Source organism: Sander lucioperca, chromosome 22 (genome assembly GCF_008315115.2).
Source record: "Sander lucioperca isolate FBNREF2018 chromosome 22, SLUC_FBN_1.2, whole genome shotgun sequence".
NCBI lineage: Eukaryota > Metazoa > Chordata > Actinopteri > Perciformes > Percidae > Sander > Sander lucioperca.
Genome location: NC_050194.1, coordinates 27,127,521 through 27,143,862, shown reverse-complemented (window position 1 = coordinate 27,143,862; position 16,342 = coordinate 27,127,521). Strand labels below are relative to the sequence as shown.

Below are 16,342 nucleotides of genomic sequence, written 5' to 3'. Positions count from 1 at the left end.
CGCAGGTGGGAGCAATGAGTGGAGGTTAGTCTCGCATTGCCAGACCTTCCTTTAAGTCGTTTTAGTCGTGCGAGAGAGAACTCAGATTGGACAGATAGTCTAGCTAGCTGTCTGGATTTACCCTGCAGAGATCTGAGGAGCAGTTAACCATAGTCCTCAGAAATCCACCAGAGGTTAGAACACCAACACAAAGAAAGAGGAAGGTAAGGGACATCGGGCCTGAAAACAATCCCTCAAGTGTAACGTCGTCGATATAGACTAGGTGGAGGTACAGTAGATAGTCCTACAGCTCAGTATCTCTTTAAGCTCCGGCCTTTTTAACGTGAACCGGCTCATGGCTGGATAGGAAAACCCGGAGTTAACTGAGCCAGCTGATTACCAGTTATCCAAGATCATCAAGGTTATACTCAGTGACGTTGGCTAACCCAGAGCTTTGTGGCCCCTGGTCAATAAATCAATCGATCGATTTGTCCCATTAAATCGTGCAAGGTACAATTCCAGCAAAATGTAATCCCATCAGCTCTTTCAGCCTGTGCATGATTCATCATGAAGCAGAATGTGGCCATCAGATCGGCACACAGGAAAAGAATCACCCGGATGAATTGGCACAGACACTCCAGGATCCTGCCATGTCTCGGTGAACTACAGCTACAGCTCCCGGCATCTGGCTGGAAACCCAGCTCGCCGTCCGACGCCTGCACGCCGGCCAGCAGGACGCCCAGCAGAGAAGTCGCAGTTAGTGTTCAGTTCCTCGCTTGCCTTGGTGCCCCCTATGATGCAGAGATGGTCTTGCTTGTCCATGTAGTCGGGATCGTAGCCATAGGGTCGTAGCCATCTTCACCTTTTCCTCTGCGTTTACTCAGACATTTATATTGACAACTTCAAAGGCCAGCGAGTCAGAAAGACATTAGGAGAGCAGGCAGAAGTTGCTTTCTCATTCCTGATGAGGGACTCATAGCCACGTACCGTCACTCTCTAACGTCAACTTTATAAAGCCCAACTAATATTTGAAAAATAGACAATTCAGCATACATTTTGCAGCGCTGACTGAGAGGCAACTGGAGAGGTCCACACCTTGTAAAACAATGTCTGTTGTGAAAAAAGTGTATTTGATCACTTTAGGACCGATAGGACTGTGTCACAAATCCAGTCTGCCCTTAACCAGTGGTCAGGTATGGAGCTCCAGGCGTGGAGTTCATGGGTCTACATGATGAGAATGCTGCCGTCACACAGGTGCACTTCCTCCCCTGCCAGGTACAGTCAAAGAACATATATGGCAGCATTTCTGCTTTTTAAAGTAGCCTGCCTTGTTTAACATAGAGGAGACAGGAACTGTATTCCCTGCTAGCCACAAAGTGAATGCCTTTTTTAATAGCCTTTTGGACTGTATTGATTGATTGTGTCTCATGTTTAGGTTGAATTGGTGACTCTTCTGGATGACAACAGTCTTCACATGTGGACTTTAAGAGCTCATAAGGGACTCTCTGAACTTCTGGAGATAGGACGCTTCACACTCACTGGGCCACCTGGGTAAAACACGCAGACACACTCGGACAGGTTTCCCCCTTTCTTAACCCTTTTCCAGTGCAGTTAGTTTTCAAGGAGCCTTTTTAAGGAACCTCTGAATTATACCTACATTTAAACCAAATTAATTGGTTCCAGTTTGGTTTCAGTGATGCAGTTTCTGCCCCCCAAAAGTTCCTGATCCTGAGGTAGTACTTTCTAATCGCTCAGGAGTTAGAAAGGCCGAGCTGACTGATCAAACACAAGCTTCCAGACTGGAAAATGATTTAGTTTCTGGGACTCTATAGTTCTTGAAAAGGCATATCCATCAAGGCACTGCATAATCGCCCAGTTTGATGAATTCTGTATAAACATGCTGTGTACTAGAGCTGCAACGATTAGTCAATAAATCAATTAGCTAATCAGAAGAAAATGAATCTACTATTTTGATAATGATAAAATCATTTCAGTCATTTTTCAAGCATAGCTGTCATGCCTGTGAGGATTGCAGGGTTTCCCCCAGAAGAGCTATAAAGCCTGGCTGGGGCCAGTCACAGCCTGATGGCAGCATTCATGTAGTTGTTTTAAATAGTTGTTGTATTAATACATCACCTAGGGCTTTTAGAAATTACTCTTCACTATTTTCTGACATTTTATTGACCAAGCAATTATGGAGAAAAAAATGGGCACATTCAGAGATAATGCAAATAATCGTTAGCTGTAGCCCTGCTTTATACAAACGGCAGCTGTCCATCATTCCCCCAAGTGATCTCCCCCTTCTTCTCCTCCTCCTCAGTGCCCCTCCAAGTGTGACCAGAGTGACGGCAGTGCTGGCTCACTCCTCCGGGGAGCTGCTGCTGTTGGGGACAGAAGGAGGACACGTCTTTGTCGTTGAAGTCCCAGGGTTCAGAGAGCTGGAGGAGAGAAACATTAGTCTGGACCAAGTGGCCAGCAGGTCGGCAACCACAACACACCGCACGTCGTTTACAGCCCTGATTTTACATTGTCATAATAATGAGGCCGATGACAATAGTCTACAAATCAACAGCATTTATAGCAATGTGTCCAGGATCTCACTCAAATCTTTGTCTAGCCAACAATATAGCAGATTACATTACAAGATGAATTTGGGTGGATGTTGTCTTTCACAGTCCAAACTGCAAAGCAGCACACATGTTGGCATGTATCATGTGTTCAAAAACTAGAAAACAAACACTCCTGGGACACGGAAAGTGATTTTATTTTTAATTATTTAGGAATATGTTCCACGTTAGCATGATATCAAACAAAATGTTGAATATATTCAGATTTGACTCGGGGCCTTCCAACAAGAAAATGGACCTTTTTTATGGTGCTTACCATTTCAGTTTTTGTTCTGCTATAGTGGCCCCACCCAAAGCCATTCTGGCCGTCTCAGATTTCACCTGGCTTCTCTCAAATTGCTCGCCACTCGCGCCGAAAAAAAAGAAGCTGTGTTGTATTTCTCAGATTATGCTTTTCCTGTATTAAGTTAAGGTAGGAGCATTGACTTAGGAACTGTTAATCTGTAATGTTTGTTTTCCTAAATTTAGGCCATAACCATAATTACCATGGTTACCAAACAGTTGAGATAGGATCTGCAAGTGAAGAGGTTTCTGTAATACAGTCCCAGGCTCTCCTTTTTTGGGCCTTTTTTACACCTGTAGTTTGTTTGCTTTGGTACCAATCACTTGATGAGTTTGTAAACTTGGAGCGATTTCCCCTTGGTTTGGTTTGGTTTCACACCTGGAAAAAATCCAAGCGTACTAAAATGCATCATTACAAACCACGCAAGATTGTTCACTCTTTTATTGGTCAGATGTGTCTGGGGCGGGAGCAAGAAGGTAAATACAGGAAGAAGGTCCTGTGTAGACTAGTTCATATTTCTTACATCTCCATGGTCAAACCAGCTCATTTCATGTAAATAATCAGACATTGTTTCACGAGCGACCTTACTACATCTGCGTGTGTGTGGCATTGTAGGCCTTTATTTGATAGGACAGTTTTAGGCATGAAAGGGGAGAGAGGGGGGGGATGACATGCAGCAAAGGGTTTTTTGGTTGAGCAAAAAAAATAAAATCTCCATTTTTGTTGCTATGAACGTGGATTGGGTCAAGTGCCAACAACTAACAATTAAATATCAATATAACCTGACCAATAATCACTTATGAAGGGAGGGTTGTATTTGTTTGGCAGTTGAGTTCAAATATCAACAATCTTTGGAAGAATCACTTCCTGCACCTTTAAGACCTTAGGTAAAGTTAGCAATTAATTGCGGTTCAACAAAGAAACTGTGATTATGGAAAAAAAAATGATGTAATAATTGTTACAGGCCTAGTTCCGTCTCCATTCTTCCTGATGCGTGTCTCTTTCGTTCTTTCCTCTCTCCCATGTTTCTCCTCTTTCCACTGTCTCCTCCAGTGTACCAGACGACTACATCGGCCGCAGGAATCTGGAACACGTAGAGGCCTTACAGGAGAACCCGGTCAACCCGAACCAGGTTGTTATTGGCTACGGACGAGGTCTCATGGTCATCTGGGATCTGGAAAGACAGTGTGCCGTCCAGCACATCCCTGCCACGCAGGTAACTGTTCTATAGCTCGGTGTGGGGCCCGTGACCTGAATACCAGCACGTCCTGGATAAACTGTGGTTAAAACCAGCGTGCTTAATCTTGGCATTTGCCTCTGTGTATTTTCCATGTAACCGTAGCAACTGGAGAGTGTGTGGTGGACCGAGGACGGAGGCTACATTCTCAGTTCACACAGCGATGGGAGTTACTGTCAGTGGATGGTGAGTGGCGAGGACGAGGACGAGGAGAAATCCGACATTCCTTATGGTGAGCATAAAGAAGTGTCCGCTGCATAATTCTCTTCGCTGCTTGAAATGTGCATTTGTTTTTTTTGGAGGCTGATGATGACTTGTCTTTTATTGCTGCAGGACACTTCCCCTGCAAGGCCATTTCTAAAATAGTTCAGCTACCTACAGAAGAAGGGTGAGTTGGCTTTATTCACCAGTGAGACCACATTTGTGCCATCTGTTGTCCTCCCTCAGTGGAAGTGGTTCTAACGTCCTCACCGTTCTAATGTTTAACTTTATTTCCCAGGTGTGTCACATTGCCTGTTACACATTAATCTCTGTGCAAACTGAACGTGTGTGTGTGTGTGTGTGTGTGTCTAGGCCTCCGTTCCTCCTGTTCAGCGGTGGTATGCCCAGGGCCAGCTACGGGGACAGACACTGTATCACAGTGATCCACAGTAAAACACACGTGGCTCTGGACTTCACCTCCAGGATCATCGACTTCTTCACCATCAGAGACGGCCCGCAGCACACAGGCAGGCAACACACACACACACACCCACAAAAGTAACTGCCGAATGGCAAACGCACTCATGCACAGCTTTGGGAAAGGAAGCTGTTTCTCAAAGCTTTTAGGGGGAATTTCTTGGATTTAGATTATGTAAATTTTTAGTCCATGAGCAAGTTATTTCCAAAGACATCAGATCCATTTCTATTTTATTTTTTGAAACTGTGGTATTCTATGTATTTCCCCCTTTTCCCTCAATTTGGAAGGAACCTTCTGCAGTAATCTGATTTCTACTAAATAAAAATGCAAATTTGAAATGGCTCTGTACTTGACCGGGTATCAAATCTCGATACTTTGTTGGTATCGACAGAAAATGTACCCATATGGACTAGACTCAGTGCTCTGGATATTTTTCCGTTTTGGAACTGAGAACACTGGGGGTAGTGTGTTTCACAGCGTGGGGATGCCACGGCGTAAAGTTGAGACCGACTTGAGAACTTTTGGGGAAACATGAGACATGACCCTGTCATGAATGTGTCCTAAACATTATAAACGAGTCAAACGTTTATGACATAACCCTTCTTTTAGTAAGTGTCATTCGATTTTTGTCATGACAAGTTAGGGTAAGGGACATGACATTCCACCCCGCAGCACAACCATGCGGAAAATCACCAGATCGTTTTTCGTCTGAATGCAGCTTAAGGGCCATTCTGCCAATTTTACACATCAAACTCAGTTTACTCAGTTTGCTATCAAAAGATTTCATCTTGCAAATGTTATAACAGACATTTGGGTGTGCTCACTTTTGGTTTGGCTTTCAAAGAAGTCGTTTGGATCATTTGTTTAAACTGGGTCTTTGTTTTTAGTGTGATTTTCTCTTTTTTTTTCTTCAGGTATTTATAACATTTTCAGATGTTCTCAGCTACTAACACAGCACTGTAGAGAAAAGCCTAGACAAGCAAGACTAGAGCTGGGCCATATGGGAAAAAAAATCAATGTCGTGATATTTGACCAAATAAATTGATGCCGATATTGTAGGGTTGACTATTGTTGCTTTCACAAAATATTTACACAATATTAGCTATGATAAATATTCACCAATAATGCGCATATAATAGCTAAGTGGGTAACGGCAAATACTTGAACAGGTAACAGCTAGTTAGTCTGGTAAGTTCAGATAATGATGACTTTACTGTGATGCAGGCTGTAACACCATGAAAAGACAACACTAGTTTCATACTGTATTATGATATCCAAAATTTAAGAAGATAACTAGCCATATATATCATGTCGATAGAAAATGGATGTATTTCCCAGCCCTAAGCAAGACTAACCTATCCCAGGTCAGTGTGTACAGTATTTATATCTAACCCAGGGTTCTTTGTTTTTTAGGCCAGGGACCCCTTAGCTGAAAGAGAGACCGAGTAGGGACCCCCTACTGTGAATAATAATAATAATAATAATACATTTTATGTATTTATATACTCGGATATTTTACAGTAAAACCATGGTAGGTCCAATAAAAGCAGCCGGTGAAGCAATAAAACACAAAACCTAAAAACAAGCATATTAAACAAGTAAAACGATAAAACCTGCAGTAGATTAGATATATTGTATACAATTGAGTTGCATATTAAACTGGGGCGAATGGATGAAAATAAATGGTTATCATTTATACATCATGTTTTAACAGACATGTGAAAGGCACCGTGAATCCTTTAGCTTAACTGTATGGCTACCATGGTGGCTACCTTACCTATAGCAAGCTTATCTTCAGTGTGTAAATAATGAATTTATTTTCACAAATAGGCCAATTTATCCCCTAACCCCGATTCTCCACCGGGCGCGTCTTTGCTGCGTTCCGTCCTCCGCCACGCGCCATACCACACCGGGGGAGCGTCTTGCTGCCCGACTCGCAGATTATATTGTCTCTACAAGTACATTACAGAACAATCCCGTGTTTATTAAACTAGTATCTACCTTCCACTCCAGGCACTCCTACAGTTAGACTCTGGGCCCTGTCTTGCACCCGGCACAGCGCAAAGCCCGATGCAAGTGTCTTTGCTAGTTTAAGACCAACGCAGCTGTCAATTTCCGTCCCGGCTGTCTGAACGCCCCGCAGCTCCCGTGAAAATAATCCTGCCACGTGTCTTCAGTGGAGCGGAGAGCCGCTTCATGCACGGCTGGTGGAATATCAAGCGTTTACTTGAATGGCAGCGATTGCTCGCGGTGGTAAATGGTGCTAAGGGTCACAGACCCCCTGCTGAAGATCTCTGATCTAAACTCTGTCCCTCTGCAGGAGACCCCAGTGCGCTGGTGGTGCTGGTGGAGGAGGAGCTGGTAGTGATTGACCTGCAGACGGAGGGCTGGCCCGTCATCCAGACACCGTACCTGGTTCCCCTCCACAGCTCGGCCATCACCTGCTCCCACCACGTCTCCGCCATCCCCCTCAAACTGTGGGAGAGGGTCATCGCCGCTGGAGAACTGCAGAACACACACTACTCCAAAAAGGTAGGCATGGGGTTGGTTTTTTCCAGAAATTATTAAGGGTTCCCTTTTGTATAAATAACAATCCACTTGACTGTAGGTCTTTCATTTAAAAAAAAGAGTTCCATTGAGTTAATTTTCACTCACTTTCTGCCATCCCTTTGTGTTGATTGTCATGATTTTTCACTGTTTTTGTCACATCACAAGGAATTTCAAAATAAATATTGGTAGAAATTGTTAAAAATGACTATTTTCCATACGGATGACAGTATTTTAAGCCGTAACTGTGTGAAACCTAATTACTTCACTCCAATGATGCTACGCTTTCTTCAGACATTTTAGTCCCATCTCGTAAACATTGCCCTTATTAGAAAAATTTTTCCCTTTAAAATGTCAGTCTGTTTCAGACTTTGACAGACTCAGAGTTCAGTACTGTTTGACCAGAACCATGGGTACAGTATACCATGGATGTAAATAAATGGACATTTTGATTTTCCAACTAGGTTTAGGGCTCCATTAACCTCTACCAGTATGTTTAAGCACATTTGTGCAAGTCACAGTCAGTAACAATAACAATACAAATCCGAATATAACGGTACCTCTGCTGAGAGACATCTGCGTGGGGGCGCCTGGGTAGCTCACCTGGTAGAGAGTGCGCCCATTGTCCAGAGGCTCAATCCTCGCCGCGGCGGTCATGGGTTCGATTCAGACCTGCGACCCTTTGCTGCATGTCGTTCCCCCCCCCTCTCTCCCCTTTCAAGTCTAAGCTAGGCCTAAAAAAAAAAAAAACCCACATACAAAACCTGTATGTGACTCTCCTCAGACTCTAAAGCTGTTCATCATATATGGTATGCTGTATCCTGAATGTGGACAGATTCCTTCATTTCTGGTTGAACAGATGGCATTAAGGAGGTATTATTGTTAAACTTTTCATTTCCCCTCTCTTCCATGCAGCCATGGCCAATAACAGGAGGCCAGAACCTGGCCCCAGACCCTCCGCAGAGAGACCTGCTGCTCACAGGGTCAGTTCTGAACTCAGACAAATAAAGTCCAGTTCAGACCAAAGATTCACAACGAGACGGAACCGTAAGAACGGCGCAGAGAAAAGTTTCAGCGGCCTGAACAGCTCAGCTCGACTCAAACCAGCTGATGGTGACGCTGAGACTCAGCTGGTCGAGTCTCAGAGGCTGGTTTTAGAACGTAAGGGACCTGGGTCACCTGTTTCAACAGCCAATAGAGAAGTCAGCTGGTAAAGTCAGCTACAATAAAATGATCCATAATCCATTGTATTTCTGTTAAAAACTGTTAACAGAGGCTCAACGTGCGCCCGCGAGCACGTACGGTGGAGCGAGCTGGAGAGGGAGACAAAACCGTGAATCGGAGAAATAAAACGTATCTCACTGATTCATCTCTTGTAGAAATGTAACTGTAGCTCAATATCACTAACGTTATCCACATTCATATTTGGATGCAACAAATGATATATCCAGCTATAAAAAAAGCCTGGAAGTCGGAAGTTAGGATGGAAGTACAAAGAGTCGTTGCTATGGAGATGATACACCGTCTTGTCTCATTGGTGTGAACTGGCAGGTTTCAGAACGCTGCAGACCGGCGCGTTGCAAGTTTACACTTGTTTCGTTGCGAATCTTTGGTCTGAACTGGGCTTAACATACTGCAAATTGGAACATTTCTTTGACAGATTTAACAATATCAAGTTTATTTGTGTGTGTGTGTGTGTGTGTGTGTGTGTGTGTGTAGGCATGAGGACGGGACAGTGCGTTTCTGGGATGCATCAGGAGTCTGTTTGTATCCCATGTACAAGTTAAGCACAGCTGGAGTGTTCCACACAGATGCTGACCCCAATGATAACATGAACCAAGGCACCGAAGGAGAGTGGCCGCCATTCAGAAAGGTGTGTGTCTGTTATAAAAACCTCTTACAAACCTTTTCTGGAGCTTTTAAGCTCAACTTTCAGTTGAAAAAAAAGCTTTGGAACAACAAACAAGGTAAGATGTTTGTGTCAAACCACTGTTTCTAAGGTCAAGAATGAATTGTGTCAATGAACTGTCCAATCAGAACTGGGGGGGGGGTGTCTAACTGCATGTCAATCACTGCTCATGCACATGCATTCATTCTCCCTTGTAGGGGGAGGGGCTTAGGAGACCGTTTTGGGCTTTAGCAGAAAGGGGGGAGGGACTGAGAAGTTGTCGATATTAAAATTTTTGGGCTAAGTCCTGGATCTTCACAATCCCACCTACAGCACCTTTAACCGCTAACCGACAATAACATTTTTTGCCGATAACACAGTTAAAAACAATATTTAATTATATATTTTTATTTTAATGACGTCTCTATCCACTACACAGCACTTAAAGAAAACACACAAGGCCAAATAGCTCCTAAATTACTACATTGCAAAGGCTGTTTTTAAACGGAGTCCGACGCAGTCGCTCCACATTAAACAGACACGGAACGCGGACAGTATGTCCGAGCCTCCCGGACGGGTGAACTAAGGCTCTGTTGCCTGCTTGTCTGTTAAAGGTTGTTAGGGACGCAAAAAAAAAAAAATAAAATGTATAACTGAAAGCCTCAGTTACAAAACTAGAGATTGAGTTTGTAAGGTGTGTGTGTGTGTGTGTGTGTGTGTGTGTGTGTGTGTGTGTGTGTGTGTGTGTGTGTGTGTGTGTTTTAATCATTGAGGATCTAACAAAGAAACTGTTTAGTGGCATCATGGGAAATGTAGGATCCATCGTTTTTGGAGCTCCACTCATACTAGGGACTCAAATTCAGGATATCTCTGCTTATGCTACTTTGACTATTTTTTAAATCTGTCTCATACAATTCTCCTAACTTTTATACATGTACAATACTTAATTGCTGACATACCTATGCTTTATTTTTAACTATTGTCCAGGTTGGCTGTTTTGACCCTTACAGTGATGACCCGAGGCTCGGCGTTCAGAAGATCCACCTTTGTAAATACAGTGGTTATCTGACTATAGCTGGCACAGCTGGACAGGTGAGATCATTGTTGTCCTACGGCTATACACATTACCTGTCATTTACAGTGTTTTCCCTCGCTTTGTGGCAGACTTAGCTGTGCGTATTTGGCGGCGGGGTGATGGTGGTTATGCATCCTCCATCAAGAAAATGTTACGCTTTTCAATTTAAAAAAAATGCAATTTCCTGATATATTTTGTGTCTTTGTGTGGTTGTGTCTAATCCTAACCCCGCTGAAAGATAAAACTTAAAATAAGTCCAACGCCAATCATTAGATCTGAGAAAAGTATTTATTTACATTCATTCATTAAACCTTAAAATGTCAGGGAAAGCCCTGATTTATAACATAGTGAAGATTTCTCAAATGGATCCGTCCCCTCTACTGTAGCACTACCTGTGTGTGTGTGTGTGTGTGTGTGTGTGTGTGTGTGTGTGTGTGTCAAAATACCATTTGATGAAGTATCAAGAGGGAACTTGTATATCTGTGATGTTTCCTCTATTCTCTGGCATGTGCACTTCTCTTTAGGGTTTAATAGAGCGAGAGGCCAGTCCGGTGTAGACTCGCTATGGGAAGTTTTTATTGTCAACTTGACTCCCCACTCACTCTCCACACAAATGCACAAACACAGGCGGAGCTCACAGGGTGAGGGTTCAGTGGCCCGCACGGGACTGAGTCTGTGTCCTTTTTAGGACTGCACGATATGAGGAAAATATCAAGTTGCGATTTTTGTGCCAGATATTGCGATTACCATTCGATATGGGGAAAAAGAAAGTTTAATTAAAGTTCAATATTCCCTGTGTAACAGATTAAACATGCCATGAAGAATTATAACATGAGACACCATCATAAACTGCTCTATATTCTTATGCAGGGAGGAGAACATAGATATGAATTGCCAGCAATAAGTGTTTTCTTTTAATAAGCATGGAACATTGAACAGTCAAACACAGAACTTTTATCACAAAAGCTAAAGATATAATACAAAACAATTCCCATAACAAATATCAGTACATTCCTGTAAACTGACCTTTCTGATGTGCCTCAGTTCAACAGCAGCATCTACATATTACACCTTCTACGTCATGTTAAATAAAGGAATAAAAAATACATGAAAGATCCACTGAAAATAGGACATTTCAGTAAACAATCTGTGATATGTGACATTATTCCAGCATTTATCTAATCTAAAAAACCTAAATCCTAAATATAATGATAAAAAGAGGAAGAAAAAAATGTTAAACCAAATGTTACACCAAACATTTAACTACATATTTACATTTGATTAATTGCGGTCTTTACGATTACGCAGCCCTAAGTGCTCTGCTTACTGACCCGTGTTCGGCTGTGTCTGGTGTTTGTCTCTCCAGATCCTGGTGCTGGAACTGAACGATGAGGCAGCGGAGCAGACCGTGGAGGCTAAAGTTGTGGATCTGCTGCAGGGCCAAGAGGGCTTCCGCTGGAAGGTAACGAGCACTGTTGGACTTGTTATTGCAAAAACAAATGCATGACTCATGACTTCATCATTTTAAAGCTTTACTCATCACTCCATGAAAGCTGTAATATCTTGCAGTGCTAGTTACAGTATATTACTTTCCCTTTATTTCCTTTTGTGTCATTTTTGAATGTACTGTACTAGTCTAGATCAACGACAGTACATTTCCAGGATAATTGCCTTACATCCAGCGCTGCCAGTTGTTCCGCCGGATGGCCCTCACCTTCCTCTTTCTGTGTGTTGTCGTTCTTAAACTGCGTTCCCTTCGGGAAACGACAAAAAACTTTGAGGTAGCAAGCTACGTGCTGAAAATGTCAAGTTTTGAAGAAAAATTGGATCGTGCAACAGTGCAGGCCTGCTTGGTTTTTTTCGGGGAATGATTGCAAAGATTTACCAAGAATATGATTACAACATTTCCTCTCTAACTGGGACGTTTTGGGACCGATTAGTGGGATTACTGTGGACGAAGTACACACAGAGATACACTGGTAAGAGCTAATTAAGTTTAACCATGTATCAGCTAATTTAAATAGCTCACGTTACTGTATTGTGTCAACAGTAGGGCTGCACGATATGAGGAAAATATGCAGTATGCGATAAAGTTGAATAGTGCGATAGCGATACTAATTGTGATAAATTAACAGATATCAAATTGTACTCAGTTCTGCATTTCTGCTGCTTTCAGTATTCTGCTAAAATAGAACAAACTGCTTGTTGATTTTAAAACATATGTAAGGAAATCATTTCCAACTTTCTTTTATTAAACATATAAGGCAGCACTAAAAAAAGAGTGATTTTAAAGTGGAGTTTTCTACCGATATTCTCTTTCAACTAACATATAATCTCAGTCTTTCGCGTTTTGTCGCAGCCTTCTGCGATAAGTTTATTCCGCCAGTTGATATGGCGACAAAGATAAAAAAAAACCGACATTGTGCAGCCCTAGTCAACAGTTAACTTCATTTAATATTGTATGTGGCGTTTTCTTTTGCGGGGTGCAAATGTTCTACCAAAACAAGTTCCTTCCTGAGGCTATTTAGCAGAGCCACCGTTGCTGCGTCCAGAGTTTAGCGCCGCCCAAGACAATTGTGATTGGTTTAAAGAAATGCAAACAACCCAGAGCATTTTTTGTTTTTTTTTTGTGTGGTGTAACAAGACCTTACTCCACAGCGCTGTGGAGATAGAGCTGGCAATGCGAGACTAGTACAGTACCAACCAAAAATAGAATTTTGCCAGCACCACCAGAGTTAAAGTGATCCATACACTGTTGGTTTTCTTGTTGATTAGGGCCACACTCGGCTGGACGTGCGAGAGGAGCCGGTGCTGTTTCCTCCAGGGTTCCAGCCTTTTGCTCTGGTCCAGTGCCAGCCTCCTGCCGTGGTCACCGCCCTCACCCTGCACTCGGAGTGGAAGCTGGTAGCTTTTGGCACCAGCCACGGCTTTGGCCTATACGATTACCAACAGAAGAACAACGTCCTCATCAAGTAAGGAGCTGCAGAGGAATTAAAGCTGCATTTCGTACATAGAAATGTACACCCTCCAGGAATTATTTGCTTTGTGTTTTCAGCATATACTAGTATATAGCATATACTAGCTGCATCTGATGGCTTCCTTTTACAGCCACACGCCTTGTCTTTGCAGGTTTTTCTAAGTTGGTTTGTGGATTCAGTCTTTGTCACAAGCCTTCTTCTTAGCTCTTAGACTCTTAAAGCTGCTTGAAGTGGCTGAGACTGCACACATAAACATGTTTCCACATGCAAAAGGACTTGCACTAAGGCAAAATATATAGCACACATTAGGGGTGAGACATTATATTGTGACGCTCATGCATATCTGCATTAATTCTTCACCGCACGCTATTGTCCTCCGAACCTTTACTCAGTTTACTGTTGAATGTTTGAAGACCTTGTACGTTTGTGCTTTTATCACCATTCAGGTTGATACCATCTTTATTTTAGGTAATGAATCATTAAATTATTGAATCTCTTCGTTTTGTGACTTCCATCCAGAGAAAAAAATGGCTTAAAAATGACTTTGTGCTTTGGAGTGACAAATAAGGTTTAGTACTGAGAAGAAATAAGAAATATGCAGGTTGATTATTATTATTTTTTTTTTTTTCTTGCTCACGGAATATTACCTCTGCACCACTAAAGTGCTGGGTTTTTTAGATTCATCGCTGTCAAGAGAAGTACAAGAAGCATTAATGGAAGGTAGTCGGTTCAAATTTGTCTGAAGAAGTGGCGTTCAACCTTTTTGGCTCCAAACTAAGTGGAGAATCACTGAGCTACAGGACACCCATGTGACTGTTGGAGATCTGCTGCTCAAAGACATGTCAGCAGTGGTTGTACGATTACTGTGATGGAAGGTTTTTAAATCGGTCCTTCAGGTTATTTTGTATATCAACAGTGCATTTACTGTATGTGTTGAGTCAGTATTTTTTTTCCAATTGTAGGTGCACCCTCAACCCCACTGACCAGCTGGCCATGGAGGGCCCTCTGTCCAGGGTGAAGAGCATAAAGAAATCCCTCCGACAGTCCTTCAGGAGAATCCGACGCAGCAGAGTCTCGCTGAGGAAACATCACGTCCACAACGCTGCCAAGGTAGCTCGCTAGCACTCTGCTCCTTTGTCCACCAGTTAATAAACTCGTAGTCTATATCCACGACGTTCCACTTCCGGGATGGCTCCGGTGCCGCTGGAAATTCTGCCGGATATCCTTCTTTTCAGCCGGATGTCCGTCACCTTCCTCTTTCTTTGTGTTGGCGTTCTAAACTCCGGTGGATTTGTGAGGACTATGGTTAACTGCTCCTCAGATCTCTGCAGGGTAAATCCAGACAGCTAACTAGACTATCTGTCCAATCTGAGTTTTCTGTTACACGACTAAAACAACCATTGAACGTACATGTTCCACCTAAACAAGATCCTTCCCGAGACTATTTTGCAGAGGCACCGTGGCTCCATCCGGCGCTTAGCGCAGCCCAAGACGATTGTGATTGGTTTAAAGAAATGCCAATAAACCAGAGCACGTTTTTCACCCATCCCGGAATACTGTGTGGACTAGCCAGACCCTCCGCCGCAGTGCTGTGGAGGAAGGTTGGGCAATGCGAGGTGTTACCGATTTGGGTCTGTCTGAACGCGGCCCAAGAGCCTTCCTGTCACGTCTTTCAAACTGTATGTCTTTCTAAACCATCATCACTCTCTTCTCTCTGGGTAGCTCCAGGAGGCGAACGCTCGTCTGGAGGCTGAACTGGCAGAGATGGAGCTGGCTCCTGTCCAGAGGAAGATCGAGGCTCGCTCCTCAGACGACTCATTCACCGGTCTCGTACGGACCATCTACTTCGCCGACACCTTCCTCTCAGACAGTGAGTTACACTGTCGAAAACACAATGAGGCCCATGCATTTAGCACATTCACGGTACTGTACTGTACCTCAAGTTGTTCACATGTCTCCTCATTGTCTTGTAGGTTCACATAGCACACCCTCCCTATGGGCAGGGACCAATGGCGGCTGTGTGTTTGCATACATGCTCCGCCTTCCTCCTGTAGAGCACAGGGCAGAAGAACCAGTAACCGCACAGCCAGGTGAGACAGAGTTTGTGATGTTTGGGGTAGACTGCTTTCAGTGGTGGAAGAAATGTTTAGATCACCTACTTCAGTAAAAGTACTAATCAGAATCAGAAATACTTTAATAATCCCAGGGGGAAATTATTATTGTTACAAACTCCAGATATACAAACAACATATATTATACAGACAACATATATCTTAAAAACAAATTTACAGATAATACCACACTGTTACAAGTAATGATCCTGCATTGAAAATGTTACTTAAGTAAAGGTATGTAAGTGTCATTAGGATATGTACTAAAAGTATTAAAAGTAAAAGTACTGAATGCAGAATAATCCTCACATCTTATAAACTGGAAGCGATCCAAGTCATCGACTTATTGTATATTGTTGGGTAGTTGGATTTATTTCTAATAAAACATTGTTTTTTTATAAACTACATGTGTTGTGCATGCAAAATCTTAACTTGTAAAGTAACTAGTAACTAAAGCTGTCAGTGGAGTAAAAAGTACAATATTTCTCTCTGAAATGTAGCGGAGCAGAAGTAGAAAGAAAAGACTCAAGTGAAGTACAAGTACTTCAAATGTGTACTTATTTGTACAGTACTTATGAAGTATGAATGAATGAAATCATTTTATTATTGTGTCATGCATACAACAAAATATGCCCGGCCCACATGGGCTAACAAGACACCATTACTTGGGGCAAAGGACCAGATGCCAAAGTAACAACATACCCTAAACAAATACACATTCTAGTCTTTTTTTGCCAAGCTTTAGAAACAGAAGTCGCCAATTTATATTAAATTAAATTTAAATAACCACTCCAATTGGTCATCATCTGTGCACCAGAACATTTCAGGATTTTGGACAGACATTTCATGTAAGATGGGTGTTCTTAACTAATTGTACTTGCTTACATTCCACCACTGGCTGCGTTCTTGTCTCTGTCTTCTTGTTGTAATGCTTCCCC

At 42.7% G+C, this 16,342-nt stretch overlaps 1 protein-coding gene across 4 annotated transcripts in view; it reads left to right on the top strand.

Annotated features, from left to right (window-relative positions):
• llgl2 (LLGL scribble cell polarity complex component 2) overlaps window positions 1–16,342 on the top strand; it is a 51,867-nt gene that overhangs the window by 23,991 nt on the left and 11,534 nt on the right. For all 4 annotated transcript variants that reach the window (XM_035997346.1, XM_031323870.2, XM_031323869.2 and 1 more), the window contains exons 4-19: window positions 1,173–1,254; window positions 1,415–1,530; window positions 2,300–2,458; window positions 3,943–4,105; window positions 4,232–4,358; window positions 4,460–4,514; window positions 4,700–4,854; window positions 7,126–7,337; window positions 8,268–8,335; window positions 9,072–9,225; window positions 10,228–10,332; window positions 11,682–11,777; window positions 13,091–13,287; window positions 14,256–14,403; window positions 15,016–15,163; window positions 15,267–15,383. In XM_035997346.1, coding sequence (XP_035853239.1) covers window positions 1,173–1,254; window positions 1,415–1,530; window positions 2,300–2,458; window positions 3,943–4,105; window positions 4,232–4,358; window positions 4,460–4,514; window positions 4,700–4,854; window positions 7,126–7,337; window positions 8,268–8,335; window positions 9,072–9,225; window positions 10,228–10,332; window positions 11,682–11,777; window positions 13,091–13,287; window positions 14,256–14,403; window positions 15,016–15,163; window positions 15,267–15,383 — 2,102 coding nt within the window. The remainder of the gene's footprint in view (window positions 1–1,172; window positions 1,255–1,414; window positions 1,531–2,299; window positions 2,459–3,942; window positions 4,106–4,231; window positions 4,359–4,459; window positions 4,515–4,699; window positions 4,855–7,125; window positions 7,338–8,267; window positions 8,336–9,071; window positions 9,226–10,227; window positions 10,333–11,681; window positions 11,778–13,090; window positions 13,288–14,255; window positions 14,404–15,015; window positions 15,164–15,266; window positions 15,384–16,342) is intronic.